Source organism: Stylophora pistillata, chromosome 2 (genome assembly GCF_964205215.1).
Source record: "Stylophora pistillata chromosome 2, jaStyPist1.2, whole genome shotgun sequence".
NCBI classification, from domain to species: domain Eukaryota; kingdom Metazoa; phylum Cnidaria; class Anthozoa; order Scleractinia; family Pocilloporidae; genus Stylophora; species Stylophora pistillata.
The window spans coordinates 7,294,701-7,317,433 of record NC_142520.1 but is presented as its reverse complement, the minus strand read 5'-3'; the positions used below and the strand labels follow the sequence as shown (position 1 = coordinate 7,317,433).

At 37.2% G+C, this 22,733-nt stretch overlaps 2 protein-coding genes across 2 annotated transcripts in view; one reads left to right on the top strand and one right to left on the bottom strand.

Moving 5' to 3' along the window:
* The window catches only part of LOC148736903 (uncharacterized), a 334,451-nt gene that overhangs the window by 148,230 nt on the left and 163,488 nt on the right, over nucleotides 1-22,733 (top strand). The window lies entirely within an intron of this gene.
* LOC111328558 (adhesion G protein-coupled receptor L3) overlaps nucleotides 1-22,733 on the bottom strand; it is a 30,639-nt gene that overhangs the window by 6,379 nt on the left and 1,527 nt on the right. The window contains exons 2-8 of the mRNA XM_088747701.1: nucleotides 3,661-3,680; nucleotides 2,753-2,812; nucleotides 1,603-1,831; nucleotides 1,060-1,167; nucleotides 761-848; nucleotides 411-501; nucleotides 286-332 (exon numbers count right to left, since the gene is read on the bottom strand). Of these exons, the coding sequence (XP_088603827.1) occupies nucleotides 286-332; nucleotides 411-501; nucleotides 761-848; nucleotides 1,060-1,167; nucleotides 1,603-1,831; nucleotides 2,753-2,812; nucleotides 3,661-3,680 (643 nt within the window). The remainder of the gene's footprint in view (nucleotides 1-285; nucleotides 333-410; nucleotides 502-760; nucleotides 849-1,059; nucleotides 1,168-1,602; nucleotides 1,832-2,752; nucleotides 2,813-3,660; nucleotides 3,681-22,733) is intronic.

Here is a 22,733-nt window from a genome sequence, read left to right as displayed (position 1 = left end):
ATCGCACAAAGGCATCACATATCGACATTCTTATCCACGCGCAATACAGGAAGTTTGTCAGTAAGGACAAAGTTAAACGGCTTGGCCTGCCACGAGTCTCTTATGCCTTTGTAACTAACTGAATAACATCTTATTTCAACAAAGGTATAATGGTTGGCAGAAGTTACCTAAGTCCGGTAAAAGCCTTTGAAGCATGATATTCATTCAACTTGTGAATCAATTTGAGATTTCACAGAAGCGACTGCCTCTTGAGCAAGATAAATGATCTGTATTTCCGCTTTTTACCTTTCACCGAAGCCACTCCAAAACATGCATTTCTTTTCTCCATCGACCTAAAAATGGATATAATCTCTTTAAAATATTTAAACACAATGTAAAAAAACGTGATATGATTACGATGTTGATCTTACCTTCAGGTTTCCGAACTTTAAGATGACATTCTCTTGCAGTTTGTTTGGTTTCGGATCCATAGTCACGACCATTATCCTGGAGCCAAAGTGGCTAGGAGGAAAATAGAATTTGAACTTGATACAGATTAAAAAATTTGAGCACGAAAATTGTAATGGGTATGGCAAACTAGTTGCCTTTATAAACTTTCACATTAATATTTTAGGCGCGAAAGCTGTAATCGATTCATAAGGGAATACCAAAATAGGGTTTTAAAAAAAATATTTCACTTTTTTTTTCTCTTTCTTTCGTTGCTATTTGTGTTAGATGAGAGGTACCATAGGTTTCATAAAACTTTGGGAGGTAAATTCACCTTCTACTGCTTGTTTTCATCCCGATGGGTTGATCTATAGCTAGTAATTCATGGAGATCCTTGTACACAATCCCAACAACCAGCGACACTAAAAGGGAAAAAAGGGGGAAAAAGTTAAATAACCTGCAAAAAAGGATTATTTGAATTACAAATATTGCGGATAACCGAGTCAAATAGATTGTGTAAACAAACATCTGGACTACAATGTATAGAAGATGTATTTCAATTGGAAATAGAATTTGGAACGAAAAAAAGTATTGCATTTACACATTAAATTTGCCACTGTTGCGGATACAAACCATTGTTCACAAAATTAGCAGAAGAGACCTTCATGCTTGCTTTCCATTTTTGTTCTCCAAAGCAGAAGTCACTTGCATTTTGACGATAGACTTTTTGAATACGCAGTCCTGACGGAGAAAACACGTAACAACAACACGTTTTTAGGAAATGTAATTCGCGTTGGATTGAAAACATGTTATACCTTTACTGTATTATAATGATGACAAGGCTTTTCTTTGCTACATCTCCTTACAAGTACAATTCGCTGACCGATGATCATATAATGACATGACATGATATAATAATGACCTCCACAACAAGTGGTTTAACTATTGTTGAGGTTTCCAGTTGATGGAAATAATCATCCTCTTCCTTCATTAGCAGTTAACGAAGAAAGTTAAAGGAAGAAACAGACTGATCTGTTTGATCTGACTATAATCACGAGCCAGTAGAATAGTTCATTACAGCATCAAGGCAGGTAGATCAGTAAGTCACCCAGTCGGTAGATAAACAAGTAAAAGATGATTAAAGACATGATTAGTTTTTACAGTATTCAGACTCACTCATCCTATGGCCGTCGATAACCATCACGGACTTTCTTCTAATCGCGTGGAGCCTGCTATAATTTAGGGAAAATTCCTCAAACGCGACTGCCACCCTAAAAATGGATCTTCTGAGTGTCTTAGTCTCTTCTGTACCAGAAAGGCTCTCAACAGATTTGGTAATATTTTCGATACCAGTGATGAAGTGTTCAAAAACCCATATAGCTTCCTGTAATGATATAACACATTTCTATTGAGGTAAGATGCTGACAACTTTTCCTTAGTGTGATGAAAAAGAAAACCCCGAATCTCTCATGAGTATTCAAATCGCAGTGTGTATATAATGTGGCTACATTTTAACGCGGGCTCTTATGAAAAATAATTAGATAGTCCAATGAGATGGTTCAGGCTGCCATTGACGGTCACTGTTGGTTTCAAAACTATCAAGATTGTTTTTTCCGTTTTATCCCGATTGAGAAAGACGTTTTGGAGCTCAAAATGAAAAGAAAATTTTCTGAATAATAAACGTTTTGAAAAACAATGAGCGGGTAGCTTTTTAGATCAGAGCAGCGAAATTAGTTTTGAAGTTGACGATACTTTATTTCCAAACGTGGTACGAATTATGGCTGAAATAAAAATTTTCTGACTGCAGCTGAGGCATTCGGGACTATTCATTGGAACGGCAAATATTATTGCCGAAGGTTTGATATATCCCAAAAGCACTTTCAGTTCCAGGTAGGAGCATTAAAAAAGAAGAAAAAATAGATGAACAAAGAAATTAAAACAAAAAATATGAAAAACAAAATAAAATTAGAAAGTAGTCCAACTGGTTTTCGGTCGAAAATTTTCTCACTGATAATCAACTATTTACTTATTGCATCCTAATAACGATGATGATGATAATAATTACCATTACTTTTATTATCATTATTATTATCGTTATTATTATTATCATTACTATTCTTTTCCTACTATTATAATCATACTGTGTTATCAATTTAGCATTTTTCAATGTCCTTACAACGTTGACATAAACAAGGCTAAGATTCCTCTATAAAAAGATTCGGTTGATGATTTTTTCTGCTGCATCATGCAACAACGTTATTATATGCTCTGTATATGTACGGTGTTTCTTGTGTGCTAATATAAAGTCATGACTGAAATGAAATACCTGCAAAGAGCTGCTATTGCTGATATCTATCCTGTTTAGTTTGATAAGGGTTTCATTTGCCTAAGATAAAGGAAATAAAAGCTATGATTATGGACCTGATAATGAGCTATACAATGGCAATTATAGGGTACAAACCAGTTTCTGAAGTTTTAGCGACGGCGGCAACACTAATGATGTTGACGGCAACGATGATGATGTTGGTGGCAACGATAGCGATGACGAAGTTGACGACGAAGCCACTGATTTTGATTAATAAGGAACACATGAAAAAAAAAAGAACGAAAGAGGTTAGCAACAAAACAACTAGATGAAAAACGAAAGAAACAAGAAACATAATAAAAAGTAAAACAGCTACAAGCGAGTAAAAGAAAAAAAAGAAAAACAAAAATAGACTAAAAAATAACAGATATAACAGAGCAAATAAACATATGAGCACATATATTACAGCATCACTTAAGATTGCACGAATACAAATTTTACTCATACCTTTATATCAATATCATTATTTATGCATTTCATATTTACTCAATGTAGCTTGATACTGTCTGTTCTTTTTTTATGTCATTTCTGACATGACTGTTTAACATATCCATAAAATTGGAGTTGGAGGGCAAGTGAACTGGTCGCTTGCCTGATTGAGTCCGTGAAAACTCGTCGTCAGATTAGACATCATTAACTTAGTATAATACACACTGAAATAGGCCAGAATATAACAATTATGCACGTTTTCCAAACTGTGAGTATCTGACACAAAGGTAAAAGATTGAAATAGGACAGTCTGCCATTTTTTTTGAGGAACCACTTCACTAATTGCTGGAGATCTAGAATAGCGCCCCTGCGGAATTCCTATTTACTGGCTTGCTTTACCTAGCGCAACCTTTGCCATCGGAAAGGAGCCTAAACCTCACCTCACAAGCGTTTAACAGACCTATGATAATAATAATAGAACTACTTATTTAACTCTTATCCAGACCTAATCTAAGCGCTTTACAAAACAGAAATATACATATTGAATTAATTTTTAAAAGTAAGTTTTAAGTTTACGTTAACAGAGATTTAAATATTCGATTCACAAAAAAACGGGTGTCTAAGATCTAGGCGCTAAGAAGAGAATTCATACATATAAAAATAATCTTTAAAAAGAGAAGTCTTAAGTTTACGTTTAGAGAGATTTAAACTGTTACAAGAACGAATGTCATCAGGTAGTTTGTTCCACTGTTCAGGAGCCGAAAAAACAAAAGATCTATAGCCGTAAGACTTGAGATTAAATTTGACAGGAGCGGACAGGTGTAATGTTGAAGATGACCGGAGCATTCTTGAAGGTGAATAACGACGTATCAGGTCTTGAATATAGAGAGGAGACTGCTGGTGAAGAGCTTTTTGGGTGAGCAGGATTATTTTGAATTTAATTCGCTCGGAAACTGGAAGCCAGTTAAAAAAATTAAGTGATAATTATTATTGCTATCAAACAACAACAAACATATGAAACATATGTGTGAACTGCGGTTATGAGACGTATAGGCCTGAAATTATCGAATCCCGTACAGGCCTAAAAATTTTTTCAGGTCTGATTTTCACTATTGCTCAAATAGTGCTTTACTGCGAAGGATCGTTCTCATATACGTATTATTGCTATGCTGACAATTCCTGTTATACTACCAGCTAAAAAATAATACTAATAATAGTTAGATTAATGTGTAAAATTTATCTCAATTATTGAATAGGTTGTGATACTCACCCGTTTTTCTTTGTTGGCATTTTTGTGTGCAGTTTATTCCATTGCATTTAAGTCCACAGTCAGTACTACTGCAATAACAGGTTTGTCTAGTAACAAATATCTGTTTTTCGCTGGTCATATTACATTTTGTCGTGTTGCATATCTGATAAAGGCTACTTCGGTTGCGTTTGACCTCATTACAGCGATCTGCTAATGGGTTGTATGTCTCACTACATTTTTCCTCGCAAAACCCGGGAGACATCCTATTTCGCTTACCCTTACAACTCGTTATGATACACATCAGTTGGCAAGTGTAATCAGTAAAGTAGCAATTCTGCACCCAACTCTTGTTGCTATATTCGAGTATGCAAGGTATTCCAGAGTAGTTTCGGCAGTAGCCTTGCAAAGAACCTTTTGCAGTAACTGGAAAAAGTGCAAAAACTATAAAAAATGAGGAGAATAAACGAAGCAATTCAAAGAGGAAAACAGTATGATCTGCCCTAAACAGCAGCGGTTTAATTTCAATAATTGAGTAATAATGCACTCTAGTAAATCAGCGCTTATCTTCTTCACCAAGAATACTAATGATAGTAATTACAGTATTTATGATGATAATAATAAGAATATTAACAGTAATAATAATAATAATAATAATAATAATAATACTAATAGTAATAATAATAATCATCAGTATGCACTAGCGGTCCTTAAGTACCCCATGTGGACGCAGCACTGGTCGCTGACAGAACTAAGGAGGACTGATCGAGAAGCGCGGAAAATCATGGTAACAAATGACGGAAAACACCCAGCGTCATCGACCGCCTTATTGTACGTGTCGAGGAAGAAAGGTGGACGTGGCCTGCAGTCCGTAGAGAGACATGCAAGATCACGAAGATTAAGGCAGTAATGAAACTGTACTCAAACAGCGACCCTAGTATGAAAACGGTAAGAGAGTTTGAAGAGCACGCTGCTGCGTTGGGATATCAGTCACTCATTACTGAGGCCCTGAAGTATAGTGAAGAACTTGGACTGACGTTGAGGATTTTACACCTGGAACCTGTACCCTGAGCATTCCGATTGGGCCAAATTTGCCTGATGACTCATCATTGAGTGATATTAAAAACATTAAGCTTTGGTCAAGTATAAATCGTATGAAGCTAAATTTGACCAAAACATGGGAGTTAGTAATGAGAGGAAAGACCCACAAAACCCCTCCGGGAACTGTACCTATGATTGAAAGAAAGAATGAATTTAAATTATTGGGAGTAACTTTTCATCTAAGTACTATGGGTACGCTTTAGAAGAACTTACGATCTTATTTCGTAGCTTGATTATGTTTGTATTTACCTACGCAATTGAGATATAGGCATGTGCTTATGGTTGTAAATACCTCTCTAAGATTGATAAATTCTGTAAGCGAGCATGGAAATATGGTTACACCAAGGATCGCATATCCATGAACAATGTAATTTAAACCAGGGATAAACAATTGTGGGAGAAAGTCACACATGTAAACGCGCATTGTTTGGCGGATCTCCTTCCGAGCAAACGTACACGTCCTTTACGCCAGCGTGGTCATGATTATACGTTGCCGTGTGTGTATACTTGATCCGGAAGCTTCATAATTTCACCAGTTAGGATAATTTCCGTTAACGATAATATGTAACGATTTTCAATTCAAGTAAGTTACGAACTTAAATGTAGTGGGCCATACAAGAAAATATGGTTCGTTAAATTGAAAAAATCATAGTGCACATTCTAACTCAGATATAACAACTTTGTCTTACCTTTGGGAATCTCACAAATAAAAGCGTTTCTTGAATCGCGAGAGAGATCATTAAAAAGGCCCTGTTTACCATAAAGCTGTTTGTACATTTGACCCACATTTCCGTCACCATTTGGCTCCCCACTATTCCATTTGCACATAGTCAACGGTCTTCCACTCACCCAGGTCCAATTTCCATCCTCTTTTATTAAACCAATGTGCCACTCATGATTTTTGTGGGTAGTGTTGCGGTTTTGAATCTCGTCATTAATAAAATCCCACTCTTCTTCAGTTTCAATCGAAACCAAGTCTCCTCCTCTGTTCCGACAGAAGTCTCTGTTTTCTTCCCATTCGTCTCCACTCTCCACAAATATGTACCAAGAGTTTTTAAAAGAAATGTTTTGGCATTCTAATGAAAATAATATTTAATAATAAGAAGATGGTTGCGTTCTTGATAAAAAAAAAAAAAATTAACCAAGTAGATGGGACTTGAACCCACGACCCTCCGTCATCTAGTCAGATGCTCTAATCACTGAGCTACTGGAGACTCTATGGTGTGCAAGGGTCAATTTGTGGGCCTCGACTGGAAACGCATGGCGCGGCTACAAAGCCAAGTATTGGTAAGCCCCTGTGAAACTCACTAACAGCATCACGCTGTCACATTAAAGCATATCAAGATGCGGCCAACCAACCTCCAAAGTGAGCATGTAAAGATGAAACAATTTTTAGTGTAATAAAAAAAAATCCGAGCCCTAGATGAGCCTTGAACCCACGACCCTCCGTTATCTAGTCGGATGCTCTAACCACTGAGCTACTGGAGACTCTATGGTGAGCAAGGGTCAATTTGTGGGCCTCGACTGGAACTGCATCGCGCGTCTACACAGCCAAGTACTGGTAAGCGCCTGTGAAACTCACTAGCAGCATCACGCTGTCATATTAAAGCATATCAAGATGCGGCCAACCATATCAAGATGCGGCCAACCAGCCTCCAAAGTGAGTAAAAATTGTTTCATCTTTACAAACTGTCGTTGTTATCATTATTATCGTTAGTTTCAATATTTGCAGCGTATGTTTGATATTTGATCAATGTCATGTAACACATCCTCAATACATATAGCCACCTCCGATATTCTATTATAAATATTTCCTCTCACAAGTACCTCATCTATCTGTGAGTTAATTTGATTACTGTACCTACTTGAGTTTTTTTTCTTTTTTGTGTGAATTGTTCAAGGTTTACTGAATGCCTGAACCATACCCACTGTCACCGTCTCACAGACAGTTTTGTCTCTACCATTTCCTACGATTTGATTGGTCTCGACAAAACCAAACCAAATTGATGTAGCTTTATCGCGGAGGTCATATCATAATGCGAAGGGGACGCAGAACAGAAATCAAAATTTCAAGAGAGACATGATTGACTTATTTCTGTCTGTATTACTGTATTACAAATCTAGTTTTCGACAGATATATCATCTCTACTCGCGCACCCCGCTATGGGTTGGGTTGAACATACATGCATTTTACTCGCAGTGTTTTGATATCAAATTCTATCCGTTTCTGGTGAGATATGTAAAAAAAGATTCAACGTAGCAGTGACTGATAATATAACATCTTTACTTCAGTCTCATCGACGATTTCCACATGAATGTTGAAGAATGTCGCTTCTAAGAAGTAGTAATGTCTGCAATAATTTTAGGGAACACACTTCGACCAGCCGCTGGCTGTTTGTTTGCTTGATTTGAGGGGCTTTGGAGCTGCTAGTTTTTTTTTTTTTTTGTTTTGTTTTTTTTTTGTTTTAATAAGGGCAGTCTTGTTCGCGATAAGATGGCTGCAAAGAAAGATCTTTTGGGGTCGAAATATTTTTTTGTTGATGTAAGTCTTCCCGGACTCGATAAGCATTCGATTACTTTCCGAGCGGACCCATTTGGGATGAATTTATTTAGAGTCCTTTTGAATATTATTTTAAATTAAACCAAAAGCTTCTTTTTGATTAAGTTTTGTCAAACTGTCTTACTCGACAGTCCTTTGTCACAAAGTCCTTAGAGAAAAATGATCAACCAGGAGCTGAAACGAAAAAAAAAAAAAAAAAAAAAAAGGGACCTTTAGGAATTAAAACTGAGAAAACCGATAGCTAGCCGAAGACAGGTCACCAGGACGGCCTGCAGCAATTGCGACAAATCACAACAACAAGGCCGTGCACTCGAACTAAACCAAAGTGCTCTCACCTTCTGTTTTGATAAACGCAAAGCACATGCCGTAATGCTTTTTCATTCTTCCAAAAGAAAATCCTACAAACTTCATATTTACATAATAATAGTAGCATGTGGGTCTTCAACCGTCCCGTATAAGTCACCACAGTGAGAATTTAATTTCTGCCACACATTTCAAATGATGCCATTTAAGCTGCTATTAACGGGTGAAACTCTGTTTTGCTTATCAAGTGAACAATAAAGTGGTCCGAAGGACTATTAGTGTCGGAGACAAAAATCTAGGACTAAGATATGTGGCTAGCCTTAATTAGTTTTTACAGAATTGAGCCGTGGCGTCAAGGTATAGACAAACTTGCCCATGGCCGGGATTGTCAAATGCGAGTGAATTTTTTTGAAATTTGCGACCAGAAATGTGCGCCCAATAGTTAATTTATCTCTCCGACGCGCGATTACTTTGCAGAGAAAATTAAGAATCTTTATTCAACTGTCCTCGACGGCATGTGATGGCTGCTAAATTGTGTTAGTCAACCGGTATTTAGTCTCGTTTTATCTTGAAGTTCAAATTCAGGTATATAAGTATTAAAACTAGAATTACTTTGCCTCACATGTTCCTTGCAACTGCGTCATCAAATTAAAGATAACTGCTGGAGAGAAAAGCAAACAAACCTTAAACCTTGCTTCAAGCAGCCCTAAATTAGAGAAGAATGGACCAAAATTGGCCAACTAGGCTTCGTTAAACTAACTTTACTGAGATTTGGAGGTGTTTGCTTCTAAATCAAAGCACTGCTATTTGAAGATTAAAGATGTATCTACAATTTGCACCTAAAGTTAATGATTTTTACGAGGCAGAAGTATTATCCTTTTGAACTTGAAAATACGCCAAATTCAGAATTTTAGTATGCAAGTCATTTTTCGCAGCGATTTTCTAAAAACACTTACTACCCTTTAACAATGAAAGATTCATCTTTACTCTCACAGAATCCGTTTTAAGTTTGAAAACTGGCCGATGGGAGCCCTTATCCATTTCAGTTTGAAAATTTGTAGTCGAAATAGCGTTAAAAACTGGCGCTTTTTAGGCGAGCGAGCCATTGTCTTTAACTTAGCCATGAATAACAATACACCTGTCAAACTAAACAATGCCTATTGATGAAACTCATTCGCTTGTAAAATTATTCACAGCTGCCGCGAATTTTAAAAACTGCTATGTGCATCAGCTGTCAACCTTCATTTAAGTTCAGTGATGATGCCATGCGTTGACCAGCAATCTGTATGCAAGTAATATTCGAAAGAGTAGGATACTGTGAAATATGGTTTACCTTTAAACTCGCTTACACATTTCGTTCTCTCGACCCACCCTCCTTCTCTCTCTCTCTCTCTGTTCCCCGAATATGAGCAAAGGCTTTACAACAACCAGAATAGTGTCCCTTATCGTTCTACATTGATTTAAAGTTACAAAGCATTGCTAGCAAAGAAAATACATGCTGACGTTTTGACATTCATCGTTTTGATGGTTATTTCTACCAAAGGATTGAACATCGGTTTCAAAATTTAACAAAAGGTTATGGAATAAGACCTATTCACTGCTCCAAAGCATTGTTTTGTGAGCGAACTGGCAGGAAATGGTGGTTGGATTCCCAAACGGAAAAACAAAAAAGGATAATTACCAATTTCATACCCAACCTCGTTCATATGTCTTCCTTTTGACATCTTGTCGGATTAGACTTAGCTATTGTGTTCCTGTGATCCTTCAGATCACAGCTAAAAGTCACTCATCAGACCTTCGTAAAACAACAGTTACGGGCTAGAATGCCCTTTTCGTCTTTAGAAACGCATCAAAAAGTTATCCTCATGACTTATTATGTTGCATCGTATCTAAACTATTGAGTCAATTATTTTTGTCATGGAAAGACGTTCGCTGAGTTCAACTTGTTTGTAAGCAGAGAGCTGAATAAAATCTACCGGCATGACTTTTTCCCTGTTTGATGAGGTTGAACATCGCAGTATGTTCAAAGACCGGTCTATGTTTATCGATATATTCACTTTCTATCTATGTCTTTTTTTTTTAAGGATAACCTTAAAACACGTACTTACTCAGGGTGCAACTTATAGACGGGGCTGTGAACATTTTACCTGATTAAATTCCACTCATCCTCTTATTCGTCAGGCTAGAGAGACGAATGATTCGCCTTTTTTGGTCTCGATAACTTCTCAATTGGTTTTTTATTAGTAGCAGTGCATATACAGATGATTTTCAACGTTTTTTTGACTCTTCTTATGGCAGAAGTATAGAATGGACGTTATCACAATCGATCGCTTCTTCTCGACCTGAGTCACCAAAGACTTATCTAACTTTTAATTTTTCTTATATAAAATTGACCAATGGGACAAAAAGTTGTTTGCGACAGCTGCAAAACATTGTTTCATTAACTAAACACATCATTGAAATTTGACATAAAATATGAAGCAAATATGAAGAGGTTAGAAAACCACTTATCTTTTTCACAATAGTTGCTTAATATAAATTAATTCTGCTCGGATGACGACCTTGAACGTTTTTCATTTAAATGTAACAAGAAGTGTCGGAATCAATGATTACGGAAAAAACGCGCGAGGCAGGATAAGAAAGATAAAACACAAAAAGCTGACTCGGCCCAAAATTGGCACAAGTACTAAATGCTAATATATAGATTTAGCCAAGAATAAAAGCGGAGCTCCCATGAAATGAAACATTTGCAACAAAATTTCTCTACATGTATTAAATATTTTTAGCCAAAAATTCATTCAGTATAGATTAAACCCATTGACGCTTACGTGTAACACGTGCCTGTTAAAAGTCCAAATTTTTGAGAAGCCAAGAGAGCAAACACAATGCGCAGTAAATTTTTAAAAATTCCCTTTTTCCAAAAAACAAGCTCTAGGGAAAGAAGACTGATTAAATAGCTTATTTCCGACGAAAAAAGCGATAGGTGCATATTACGTTTTAACTCAAAAATCAAGATCAAAGATAAAAATCGCAAAATATTTTCGCATGTGTGCAAATGGGGACACATGCGAAAATGTATTAGTCAGTTGGTATTTAATTTCGTTTTATCTTGAATTTCAAATTCAGGTATAAACTATTAAAATTGGAATCACTTTCCCTCACCTGTTTCTTGCAACTGCGTCATCAAATTAATGATAACTCCTGGAGAGAAAAACAAATTTAAACAAATCAATCACTCATATTTCATGAATAATATTCGAAAGGGTAGATATACATAATTCAAAGTTACAAAGCATTGGTAGCAAAGAGAACACATGCTAACGTTTTGCCACTTAACGTTTTGATGGTTTTTTTGACTAAAGGATTGGACATCGGATTCAAACATTAGCAAAAACGTATGGAAGAAGACCTTTTCACTACTCCAGAGCATTGGTTGTGGAGCGAACTGGCAGAAAATGGTGTTTTAAATTCCCAAAAAACAAAAGCAAAAAAGTTTGTTACCGATTTCATACCCGAACTCGTTTAGATAGATAGATAAGATAAGATAGATAAGATAAGATATGTTTATGTGTCTTCCATTTGACATCTTGTCGGATTAGGCTTAGCTATTGTGTTCCTGTGATCCTTTAGATCACTGCTAAAAGTCACTGGTCAGACTTTCGTAAAACAATAATTGTGGGCTACAATGACCTCTTCATCTCTAGAACCGCATCGAAACAATATCCTAATGGCTTATAATGTTGCATCGTATCTAAGCTATCTTTTGTCATGAAAAGACGTTCGCTGAGTTCAACTTGTTTGCTATCAGAGAGCTGAATAAAATCTACCGGCCATGAATTTTCCCTGTTTGATATGGTTGAACATTGCTGTATGTTCAAAGGTCGATCTATGTTTATCGCTCTATTCACTTTCTATCTATGTTATTTTTCAAAGCATAAACTTAAAATATGTACTTACTCAGCGTGCAACTTATAGACAGGGCTGTGAACATTTTACCAAATTAAATTCCACTTATCCTCCTATTCATCTAGCTCAAGAGACGGATAATTCGCCTTTCTTGATCTCGATAAATTTTGAGTTAGTTCGTAATTTGTAGTAGTGTATATGCAGATGATTTTAAACGTTTTTCTGACTCTTCTTATGGCGGAAGTATAGAATGGACGCCATAACAGTCGATCGCTTCTCCAGGTCTTGACCTGAGTCACCAAAGACTTATCTAACTTGTCTTGTTTTCTTATAAAAAAACTGACCAATGGGGTAAAAGTTATTTGCGACAGATGCAAAGCATTGTTTATTAACTAAAACATGAAATTTGACATCAGAATATAAAGCAAATATAGAGGTGGACAAAAGACTTTTTGACAATAGTTGCTTAGCTTAATGTAAACTAATTCTGCGCAGATAACGGCCTTGAACACTTTCCATTTAAGTGTAACAAGAAGTGTCGGAATCAATGTTTACGGAAAAAGCGCGCGGGACAGGATGAGAATGATAAAATTCAAAAAGCTGATTCCGCCCAAAGTTTGGCTCAAGTGCTAAATGCTATCACGAGTTAACCAATGAGTGAAAATAATTGGTTAAAATATCTAATTCCTTGTGAGATGCGAGGCTCCTCAGGGAAATCCCCATTTCCCCCCTTTTGTGATAATCAATTAGCTAACTTTCCCTTGTTACTGTGACAAACGGAAATACCATTTGCAATTCAGTCCACTGAGTTATGTTTAATACATGTATCCTATTAGACGTTTTATTGTGTAGTATCGATGAGTATTTTTAGGAGTTGTGCTGTATTTTGACGAACCCGTAGAGCGAGTCAAAATAAAAAGAACGAGTAAAATTACTTAGTGAGTCGTTGTCGTGTTGCTGTTTTCATTTTCTCCAATAAATGATGACATTTCACTGTCCTCTAACTGCTTAACTGCTTTTCTTCGTTCGATTTATCTTATAAACTGGAGTCAATATTCGCCAGCCATTGCGACTCGTCGTCGTCAGAAAAATAATTTAAATTTTCCGTCATTTTTTTTGGAACTTTAATCCAATTTCGTCGCTTGCGCGATGCGAGAAAACCTGTCTAACTCGTTCTCTGTAGCGCAAGTACCGCCTGATATTTGTACTTGTCGTAGCCGTTATTTGCTCTCTTTGGAGTGTAGTTGAATAATAATTATCAGAATTCAAGAACATTGGATTGTTTCAACTTTTCTATTTCATTTCTTTCCTTACCTCTCCCGTTACTCAAACCAGTATTGTAGGGTCCTTTGACAAGATCAAGTTAATTAGTTATTTCACAATAAAACTGATCAACAATATCTCCAACAAGCAATCAGAAAATCTAAAGTACAAATGTCACATAGATAAAATATTATCATCGATAGCTCGTCATCGAGAACTCGCGCAGAGTCGTCTAAATCTTTCCATCTGTTTACAGCAGAATATTACACGCAGAACATATAAAAAAACAGCGCCAAACTCCCTCGGTGCTACACTGTTTAATGAGGGAGTTTAAATCGCTTGCCGTTTAATATGGGCCACATTTCCTTACAATCAAAATATCTGTTTATTTGGTTTACTCTTTTCCTATTCTTTTTTTATCCTACTCGCCTCAATCTAGCATTTGTTCCGGCTCACGACACGCTGGTGAACTCCTATTATTTCTTTGTGTCATTGTTGATGCAACATCTACACAAAATCAAACAAAAGAAACTTCTTTGAATGGAATAAAAACTGTAAATAAAGACGCCATCAAATTTTTGAGTGCAACTGGGCCTGTTTTACCCCTAGCTTTATCGACGAATCATATGACGGGAAAAAATTTAAATTGTTAGTTTTGTAATTATTAAAGACAATTCATTGAAACACAAAACTACTGAAATTAATGACTGATGCCATATTTCTGTCTTGGGATCGATGGAAATAATTTGGATATATCAACAAAGTTGAAATGGTAAATTAGCCACCGTAATGATTACAAAAGCTGACGTTTCCAGCGTTAGCCCTTAGTCGGAGCGAATAGAGGAATTGTGGGTTGTGTGTGCTTTTAAAGGCAGAAAATGGAGCTACGTTATTGGTGGGAGCATGGCAACGAGAAAAACATGAATAAACTAGTGGAATGAAAAGCGTTCGTTGATCCCTGTGGGATTTAGACTACCGGTTTGAAAGATGAGCTTTTGTTCAAGATTTTTACGGCTTCCCGTGCCACCTAAGTGCAAGGAAAGACCGCAGATTGCCATGTGTGGCTTAGAATGATTAGGTAGATTAAAATGTCTAGCGACTGGTTTCGATGCGTCCTTGTCACTCCTTTCCACGTCTCGAAGATGTTCTCGGAATCGGTCACTTAGTCTTCTGCCTGTTTCGCCGATGTATATCTTTTTGCAATAAGTGCAAGTTATGCAATAGATTACATTGGCGGAGGTACACGTGAAGTGATCGGTGATCTTAATGGATCGTTTAGGTCCCGATATTTTATCAGTGTTGTGAATGAAAGGACACGTTTTGCATCGTGCACGAGCGCATTTAAAAGTGCCTGGTTGGTCATTAGTCTGAAAAGAACTTCTGACCAAAAAAATGCCTATGTTTTTGTCGCGTTTGAATGAAATGAGCGGAGGCTGCGAAAAGATAGTGCTTGTCTCTGGGTCGTTTTGAAGTAATTTAAAGTTTTTAAGAATGATGGATTTAACTGAGTGGTTGGGAGGGTGAAACGTGAGAGTGAAAGTTTGATGAAACAGGAGCTGATTGAAACGAAAAGTTAAAAATCTGTAATCTATAATCAAGTTTAATGTCTTTACGTGGGGCATGGTTGCCCATATTGCCCGAGCCAGAGGCTCATGTAAACGCAAGACAACAACTCACCCATCCCACCCCAGGGGAGGACATCCATCACACAGTAACCTCGTGCGTGGGAAATTAACGTCTCCTACCCCTAACAAGGAAGGATACGGGGCCTCCATTTATTCGTCCCTATCCGAGAAGACTGGAATATCTAAACCATTTCTTGATGTAAGAGAAAGGCAGCATATTCTTCTCAATTATTTTAATACCTTGAGTGTTGGTCCGGCCGGGGCTCGAACCCTCCACCTCCTGCACATTAGTCCAGCGCTCTATCAATTGAGCTAACCGGGAGGCGGTTAAAAATAAACCCGTCACAAGTTGACTGTTGCTGATGGTATTCGTTGTGTGAATTCAATGTCCAAACTTACCTCCAGTTTCCCACAGTTATTGTTTTATATAGAGTGTTATCATAAAGTGAGCTCTTTTCGGGCAAGGTTTTTCTTTTTCACAAGGAAAAAGTCTGACTAAGTTTTAAGCGACAGTCTTAATTCTTTTTTTCGCGAGAGAATTCATATGTGTATTTTTCTGGTGACATCTTGTCACAGTAGCTTTAGAACGTAAAAAACTTAGCTACTGGCTACTGTGTTTCCTGAGACCCTACATATTACTTCATCTTAATCTGATGTGTAGCGCTGAACATCAGTTAAGAGAGATAAACTAACAACCGAGTTGGGAACTGAGTTAGGAACCGAGTTGGGAACCGAGTAAGGAACAGAGTTAGGAACCGAGTTAGGAACCAAGTTAATAATTAATTAATTAATTGATTATCGATTATGATTATTGAAAAAACAGGGTAATCTGAAAGAGACAACACGAGCTCTTTACTAGAAATCTCATATTCGGCGTAAAACCACATCAAGAACCACTAATTTGCATACAAGAGCTTTCTTCCTCCATTTTGAGCACATCATAAGTCACGTGCGTTTTAAGGTAGGAGTTTCGCAGCCTAGTACCTCTGAGAGATGTCGATCAGCTTTGTCTTTCCCAAGTCTAATGGCTTGAAAGAGAAACGCCATTCACAAATTGGCATACAAATATCTGTTTACGATCGTTTATCCATCGATCGCAACACGATCTCTGCTCGAGGTTTTTCACTGATTACTCCGCCGGCTTTTAAACGATTGCTGTGAAATTTGAAATGCGGGATATCAAGCGCTTGGAGGAATACGAAACCTGGAGTCGTCTACTTAAAGTTGCGATAGACTTCTCTTGGTGGCCAAATCTGAAGTTTCCTGATATTCTGCGTCATTCTCACGACGTCATAAATCATGTGATTTTTTACTTATGACTTTCAGATTTCGCGAGCGCTGACAACTGTCAATGCACTCTGTTTTCTTAACGACATGTAGCCCAAGAGTTAAACACCTATGAGAAATTGCCATCTAAAGATGTCTTTACAGGCGGTTTTCCATGTTTCAGAACATTTGCATACGTGTTTTTGTATCCGTTTTTCAACGATTTCTCCGCTCGCTTTCAACCGATTTGCGTAAAATTTGAAATGCCGCCGTTTCTCATCAAGCCCTAGGAGAAGAATGAAACTTGGAGTCTTCTACTTAAAACTGCGATACACTTCTCATCGTGGCCAAATCTGAATTTTCCTGATTTTCAGCGCCATTTTGACGACGTCAGCAACAAACTCTAACTTTGTTTCTCTAAGAGTTATCGTCAAAGGTTTCCTCGAGTCAAAGGCAACTAATGGAGAAAAAACTCGTATTTAAAAAAAAATTAAGGCTATGATGGCGGCGCGAGGTTTAGGACGTAGACTAGACCGAAAGACGGCGTAGAAATGGTAAAAATCCATCGTCCGTAAACTTCGGTTCCCAACTCGGTTCCTGTAATTTGGTTCCCAACTCGGTTCCCAACTCGGTTCCCAACTCGGTTCCCAACTCGGTTCCCTACTCGGTTCCCAACTCGGTTCCCAACTCGGTTCCCAACTCGGTTCCTAACTCGTTTCCCAACTCGGTTCCCAACTCGGTTCCTAACTCGGTTCCTAACCCGGTTCCCAACTCGGTTCCTAACTCGGAGGGTAGGTATCCTCCAGTTAAGACACAGCAATCATGAATTAAAACAACAATTTCAATTTTAAAACCGAATAGTTGTCACTGTTGTCAACTGTTTCCAAATCAATGTCCTTCTTAAGAAAAACTGGAAATTAAATAGCAAATCCACCTGGAACACATCTCTTCCTTTGCTTTTATTCATCTGTTTGTTTCAGTTATCTTTATTATTTTCAAGTGTAATAAAATTCAAGAACAGACATTAACAAAGTCTGATCTATTCTCTTTTGAGTGAGAGAGACTTGTTTAAAAGCCACCAATTATATCTCTTTTTGTTTTTCAAGTTTGTTAAGACTGGGGGCTACAGGATGTTCCAATGCCAACATATCTATATCAAACCATCCGCTACTTCCTTTACATTTCTATCAGATAACCAACAAATGTTGTAAAGATTGTACTTACTCAGTTTGCAGTGTATTGACAGGGCTGTGAGAATTTTACCGGATTTAGGCCCGCTCTTCGCTCAATTCATCAAGCTTACGATATGCAAAGGTTGCCACTGGTAGATGTCGGTGTGTTTATGTTGGTTCTTGTATCGGTAACAACACATCCAACAGATTTTCAACGTATCCCAAGCTTTTCTTGGAAGAGGTAATGTATAGCGGACATAACAATATGGGATCGCTTGTTACTGGCATAGGTCACCACAATTTTCCCTTCATAAACGTGGCGATAAGGCTAGAAGCTATTTCTGCCAGGGGAAATGGAGTCTTCCGGTTACTCTGCGTCATGGAACTGGGATAAGCTTAAGGGAAGGGAGGGAGGGGAGGCGTGTCGCAAGTATAGGGACTTTTCTCATTTTTTATCTTTCTTCATTTACAGACTAGTTTTAGACGCAGACAGATAGCAAACTGAAATATGGAGGTTTTAACTCGACTGAAAGTCACGGACCACGATTTTTTACCGCAAGAAGAAAGCGCATTTTAATATTTATAAAAAATGTTATCGGAAGCTATAGCCAAAATAGTTAATGCTTAGTTCGACATGGAAAATAAATACAAACAATTAAACCATGAAATTTTTAGTTTTATCTTCGGCTATGCAAGATCGTTCTATGTGCGAAACATAATGTGGTTCAATTTACAGGTTGACGTTTTAAGATTTCACGAGGAAAACGGTGAGAGTCTTGGCTTTAATGTTTATTCAAAGTATCTGGTTAAAAAACAAGAAATAAATCAAAAGAGGCAATCTCTCTTGTTCATAGAGTCAAGCACTGAAAGGAAACACAGAAAACGCTTTTGTCCTAAAATGTTGATAACGGTTGCGTGCTGCAAAAAGTATTATTTAAAGAACAACAAGCAGAACAGCTTACATCTGTATCTATCTCTTTCCTTTGTTTTTGCTTTCCTTAAAGCTCAAAACTTCTTTTGAAATGATTCTCATAAATATTCCTTATCTGAAGAGATTTCTATGAAAGATGCCAAACATTATCCGGTCTAGACCCTGTTCGCAACTGCACCTCGAGGTAACGGGGATGGGTGCTGATTCCTTTTGTGCAACGACGTCATATGTTTGGAGCAAAGCAAATGCTAGTGCCTTTTAGCTTTATTTTATTGAAATATCCTTAATTGTTGTTGAAACTTGAGAATCACTTAGTCATTTTAAAGCGTTCTCTACGGTCAACAGAAAAAAAGTATGACGTTCTTGAAATACCTGTTTCTTAACGAACGAAAAGTATCAAACTAGGGATCTTTCTGTGCAACCACTTTGTTGCTCCGCTATCCGACCAAATTTTTGCCTTGTTCTTCATTGCATTATTGTGTCAAATTTTGCGCGTTCCCTTGACCTTATGTAATTTAAATGGCATAGTAGGGGCATACTTGACAGGTATATTTTGCGCCAGTTGAGATTATTACCTGTTTTTTATCAATGCAACATCTAAAAAAAAAGTGAATCGAATGGAAATGAACATTATGAATTAGCAAGGCAGATTTTTAATTGCAACTTAGCCGATTTCACCCCAAAATTATATCAATGAATTAGCGACGAGGAAACGCTAATAAATGCTTTGACGTCCCTTTATAGAAACACATTCAACAACTCAAGTCGATGAAAAGTCGAGGAAGCAGGAAGTTAATTTAAAGGGAAATAAAAGATAAACTCGTCACAAGTTGACTGTTGCTGACGCCATTAATTGTGAAAATACTATGTCCAAACTTGTCTTTTGTTAATCACAATCATCGTTTTCTATAGAGCATGTTTATATAATGAGCTCGGATGAACACCCTTATATTTTCGTGCAAGATTGTTCATTCCGCATGTAAAACGTCTGACTAAGTTTTAAACGATAAAATTAATTCGTCTTTGTGCGAAGGAGATCTTACAATGTATGCTTGTTGGCTGACAACTTGTCACAACAACTTCAGAAGGCAGGTGACTAGGCTATTGTGTTCTGGGACCCTTCATATTATTTCTGAAAGGTGATGCACCGAACATCAGTTATGACACAACAACCACAAATTATGTTATGCATTTCAATTTTATAACCGCGTAATTTTGTCATCGTGGGTAACTGTTCCCGAATCATTTCGCGTCTTAACAAAACAAAAAACTACATTCCGAAACAAGCTTAAAACACATCTCTTCCTTTGTTTTTATTTGTATATTTGTCTTCATTACCTGTATTCTTTTCAAGTATAATAAAAGTAAAGAACAGACAGTGACAAAGTTACATTTGTTTCGTCGAGAGAGCCTAATAAAAGCCGCCGATAATATTTTCTTTCCGGTTGGATTTCGCTTGGGGTTACAACATGTTCCAATACCGAGATATCTTTATCTAACCGCGCGTTCAGTACTTCCCTTACATTTCTGGAGCATAACCACTAGATAAAATAGTATTTGTACTTACGCAGCGCACAATGTATTGACAGTGCTGTGAACATTTGGCCGGATTGAAGCCCACTCATCGCCCAGTTCATCAAGCTTATGATATGCAGAAGTTCCTTCTAGTTGAGGCCGATATGTTTATTTTATATACTTCTTGATTTGATAACAACCCAAGTGCAGCAGATTTTCTAACGTTTTAAAGGAGATAGCGTGTAATGGACAAAACAATAATCGATCGCTCCTTACTGACATAAGTCACCATTATTTTCTTTTCTTTATAAACGGATCAATGACGCTATAAGCTTTTTCCACCAGATATGGAGCAATGGTTGGCTTCATTAAAACAAAATAATTTGAATATATCAACAAAGTTGAAATGGTAAATTGGCCACCGTTACGATTATAAAAGCTGACGTTTCGAGCGTTAGCCCTTCGTCGGAGCAAACAGAGGAATTGTGGGTTGTGTGCGCTTTTAAAGGCAGAAAAATGAGCTACCTGATTTATAAAATGAGCTCGGATGAAAACCCTTCCCTTTTCGTACAAGATTTTTCATTCCGCTGTTAAAACGTCTAAATAAGTTTTAAACGATTAACTCAATTGGTTTTTTGCTCGAAAGAGATCTTAAAATGTGCGCTTGTCGGCTGATATCTTTTTACAGGCTTCAAGCTATCTTGTTACAGGCTTGAGGCTATTATGTTCTAAGACCCTACATATTATTTCTGAAAGGTGATGCACCGAGCGTTATTTATGACACAACAACCATGAATTATATCGCGCATTTCAATTTCGTAACCGAGTATTTTTGTCATTGTGTTTAACTGTTTCCAAATGATTTTGCGTCTTAAAAAAACTAAAAACTACATTCCGAAACAAGTCTAATCATATCTCTTCCTTTGTCTTTACTTATATATTTATCTTTATTACCTATATTCTTTTCAAGTATAATAATAGTCAAGAACAGATATTAACAAGGTTTGATTTGTTTCGTCGAGAGAGCCTAATAAAAGCCGCCCGGATAATATCTTCTTTCCGATTTGATTTCACTTGTGGTTACAGGATATTCTAATACCGAGATATCTTTATCTAACCGTTCACTACTTCCCTTACGGTTGTAGAGCATAACCAGTGGATAAAATAGAGTTTGTACTTGCTCAGCGCATAATGTATTCAAAGTACTGTAAACATTTTACCGGATTGAAGCTCATTCGATAACAACCCAAGCGCAACAGACTTTCTGACGTTTTAAAGGGGATAGCTGGTGTAATGGAGAAAACGATACTCGATCGCTTCTTACTGATATAAGTCACGATTATTTTCTTCTCTTTATGAACGGACCTAGAGGCTATTTCCACCAGGTGTGGAGCAATGGTTGGCATCATTAAAACAAGAAACTCAAGATATATGAAAATAGCTTGGTTTACATTTTTTGGTAACTCAAATAGCAAAAGGTTGGTAAAATACGCGGTTCATGAAAATAGTTTAGGAATCATGCGTAAAGGTAGATGTCTTCTACGAATTAGTATTCTCCCTATCGAAAGCTATTGCAAGTATCCAGTCTGTTAAATGGAAAAAAATAAAATACCATCCGTCCATCCATCAAAGAAATGAGGCTGTGCGTTGTAATTGTTAACGTGACATCGTGTGCCAATGTCGGCATAAGGATAAACATGAAGGGAGGGGAGGGAGGGGCGTAGAGGAGTGGGTGAACACGCTAAATTATAATAAAATTCCAAACCTTATGACATATAGATAAAATAAAAGTTCCTCAGAGCTATACTGTTTTATGATGGATTTCACATCTTTTCCATTGAATACGGTCATATGGTCACGCGACCAAGTGTTTTCTTTTTCTTTTTGGCTTGATGCGCTACCACTATTTTTTGTTTTGTTTTTGTTCTTAGAAAAGGTCTGCGCTGCACGCACCGCAAGCTCCGCTATGAATTAGGCAATTAGTCGTGAGGTAAAAAATGTTCGCTCCTCGATCACCATCATCATCATCTTTATTTGCCTTATTTTAACAATAACAAAATATATAATTACAGCGATAACAGTTAGAAGGCGAGGAGACCCAAGAAGCCACCAGGCTTATGGGAGAGCCACCTCACTTACAATAATAAATTAAAGAAAAAGTGCTGCGAATGTGCGGCTTGGCCAATTCAGTGAATATTTAAGTAAAAACTCTTGCAATTTCGTTTTAAAGCTGAGAACGTTTGACGAACGAGTGACTGAAATAGGGAGAGAGTTCCAAATTTTAGGACCTTGGTAGAGAATTGTAAATTGCTTGACATTTGTACGGCACAAAGGCGTTCAATAATTACTGGCTGTTCTGGTACCATAGTTGTGAATTTGGCTATTCCTTACAAAAAGATCGAGAAGCAATGGCGGGCAATAAGTTATTTTTGAAATAAAACATAAATTTGGTGATTTCAAATGTATTGACTTGCAAAAATATCTAAAATCTCTAGTTGGGAGAATAAAGGGGCAGAGTGGTCTCGATAGTCTGAGTTGATGATAGCCCGCACGGCTCGCTTTTGCAAATAATAATTTCTGTTTAAGTTAGATACGTATGTGGACGACCAGACGGAGTTACAATAG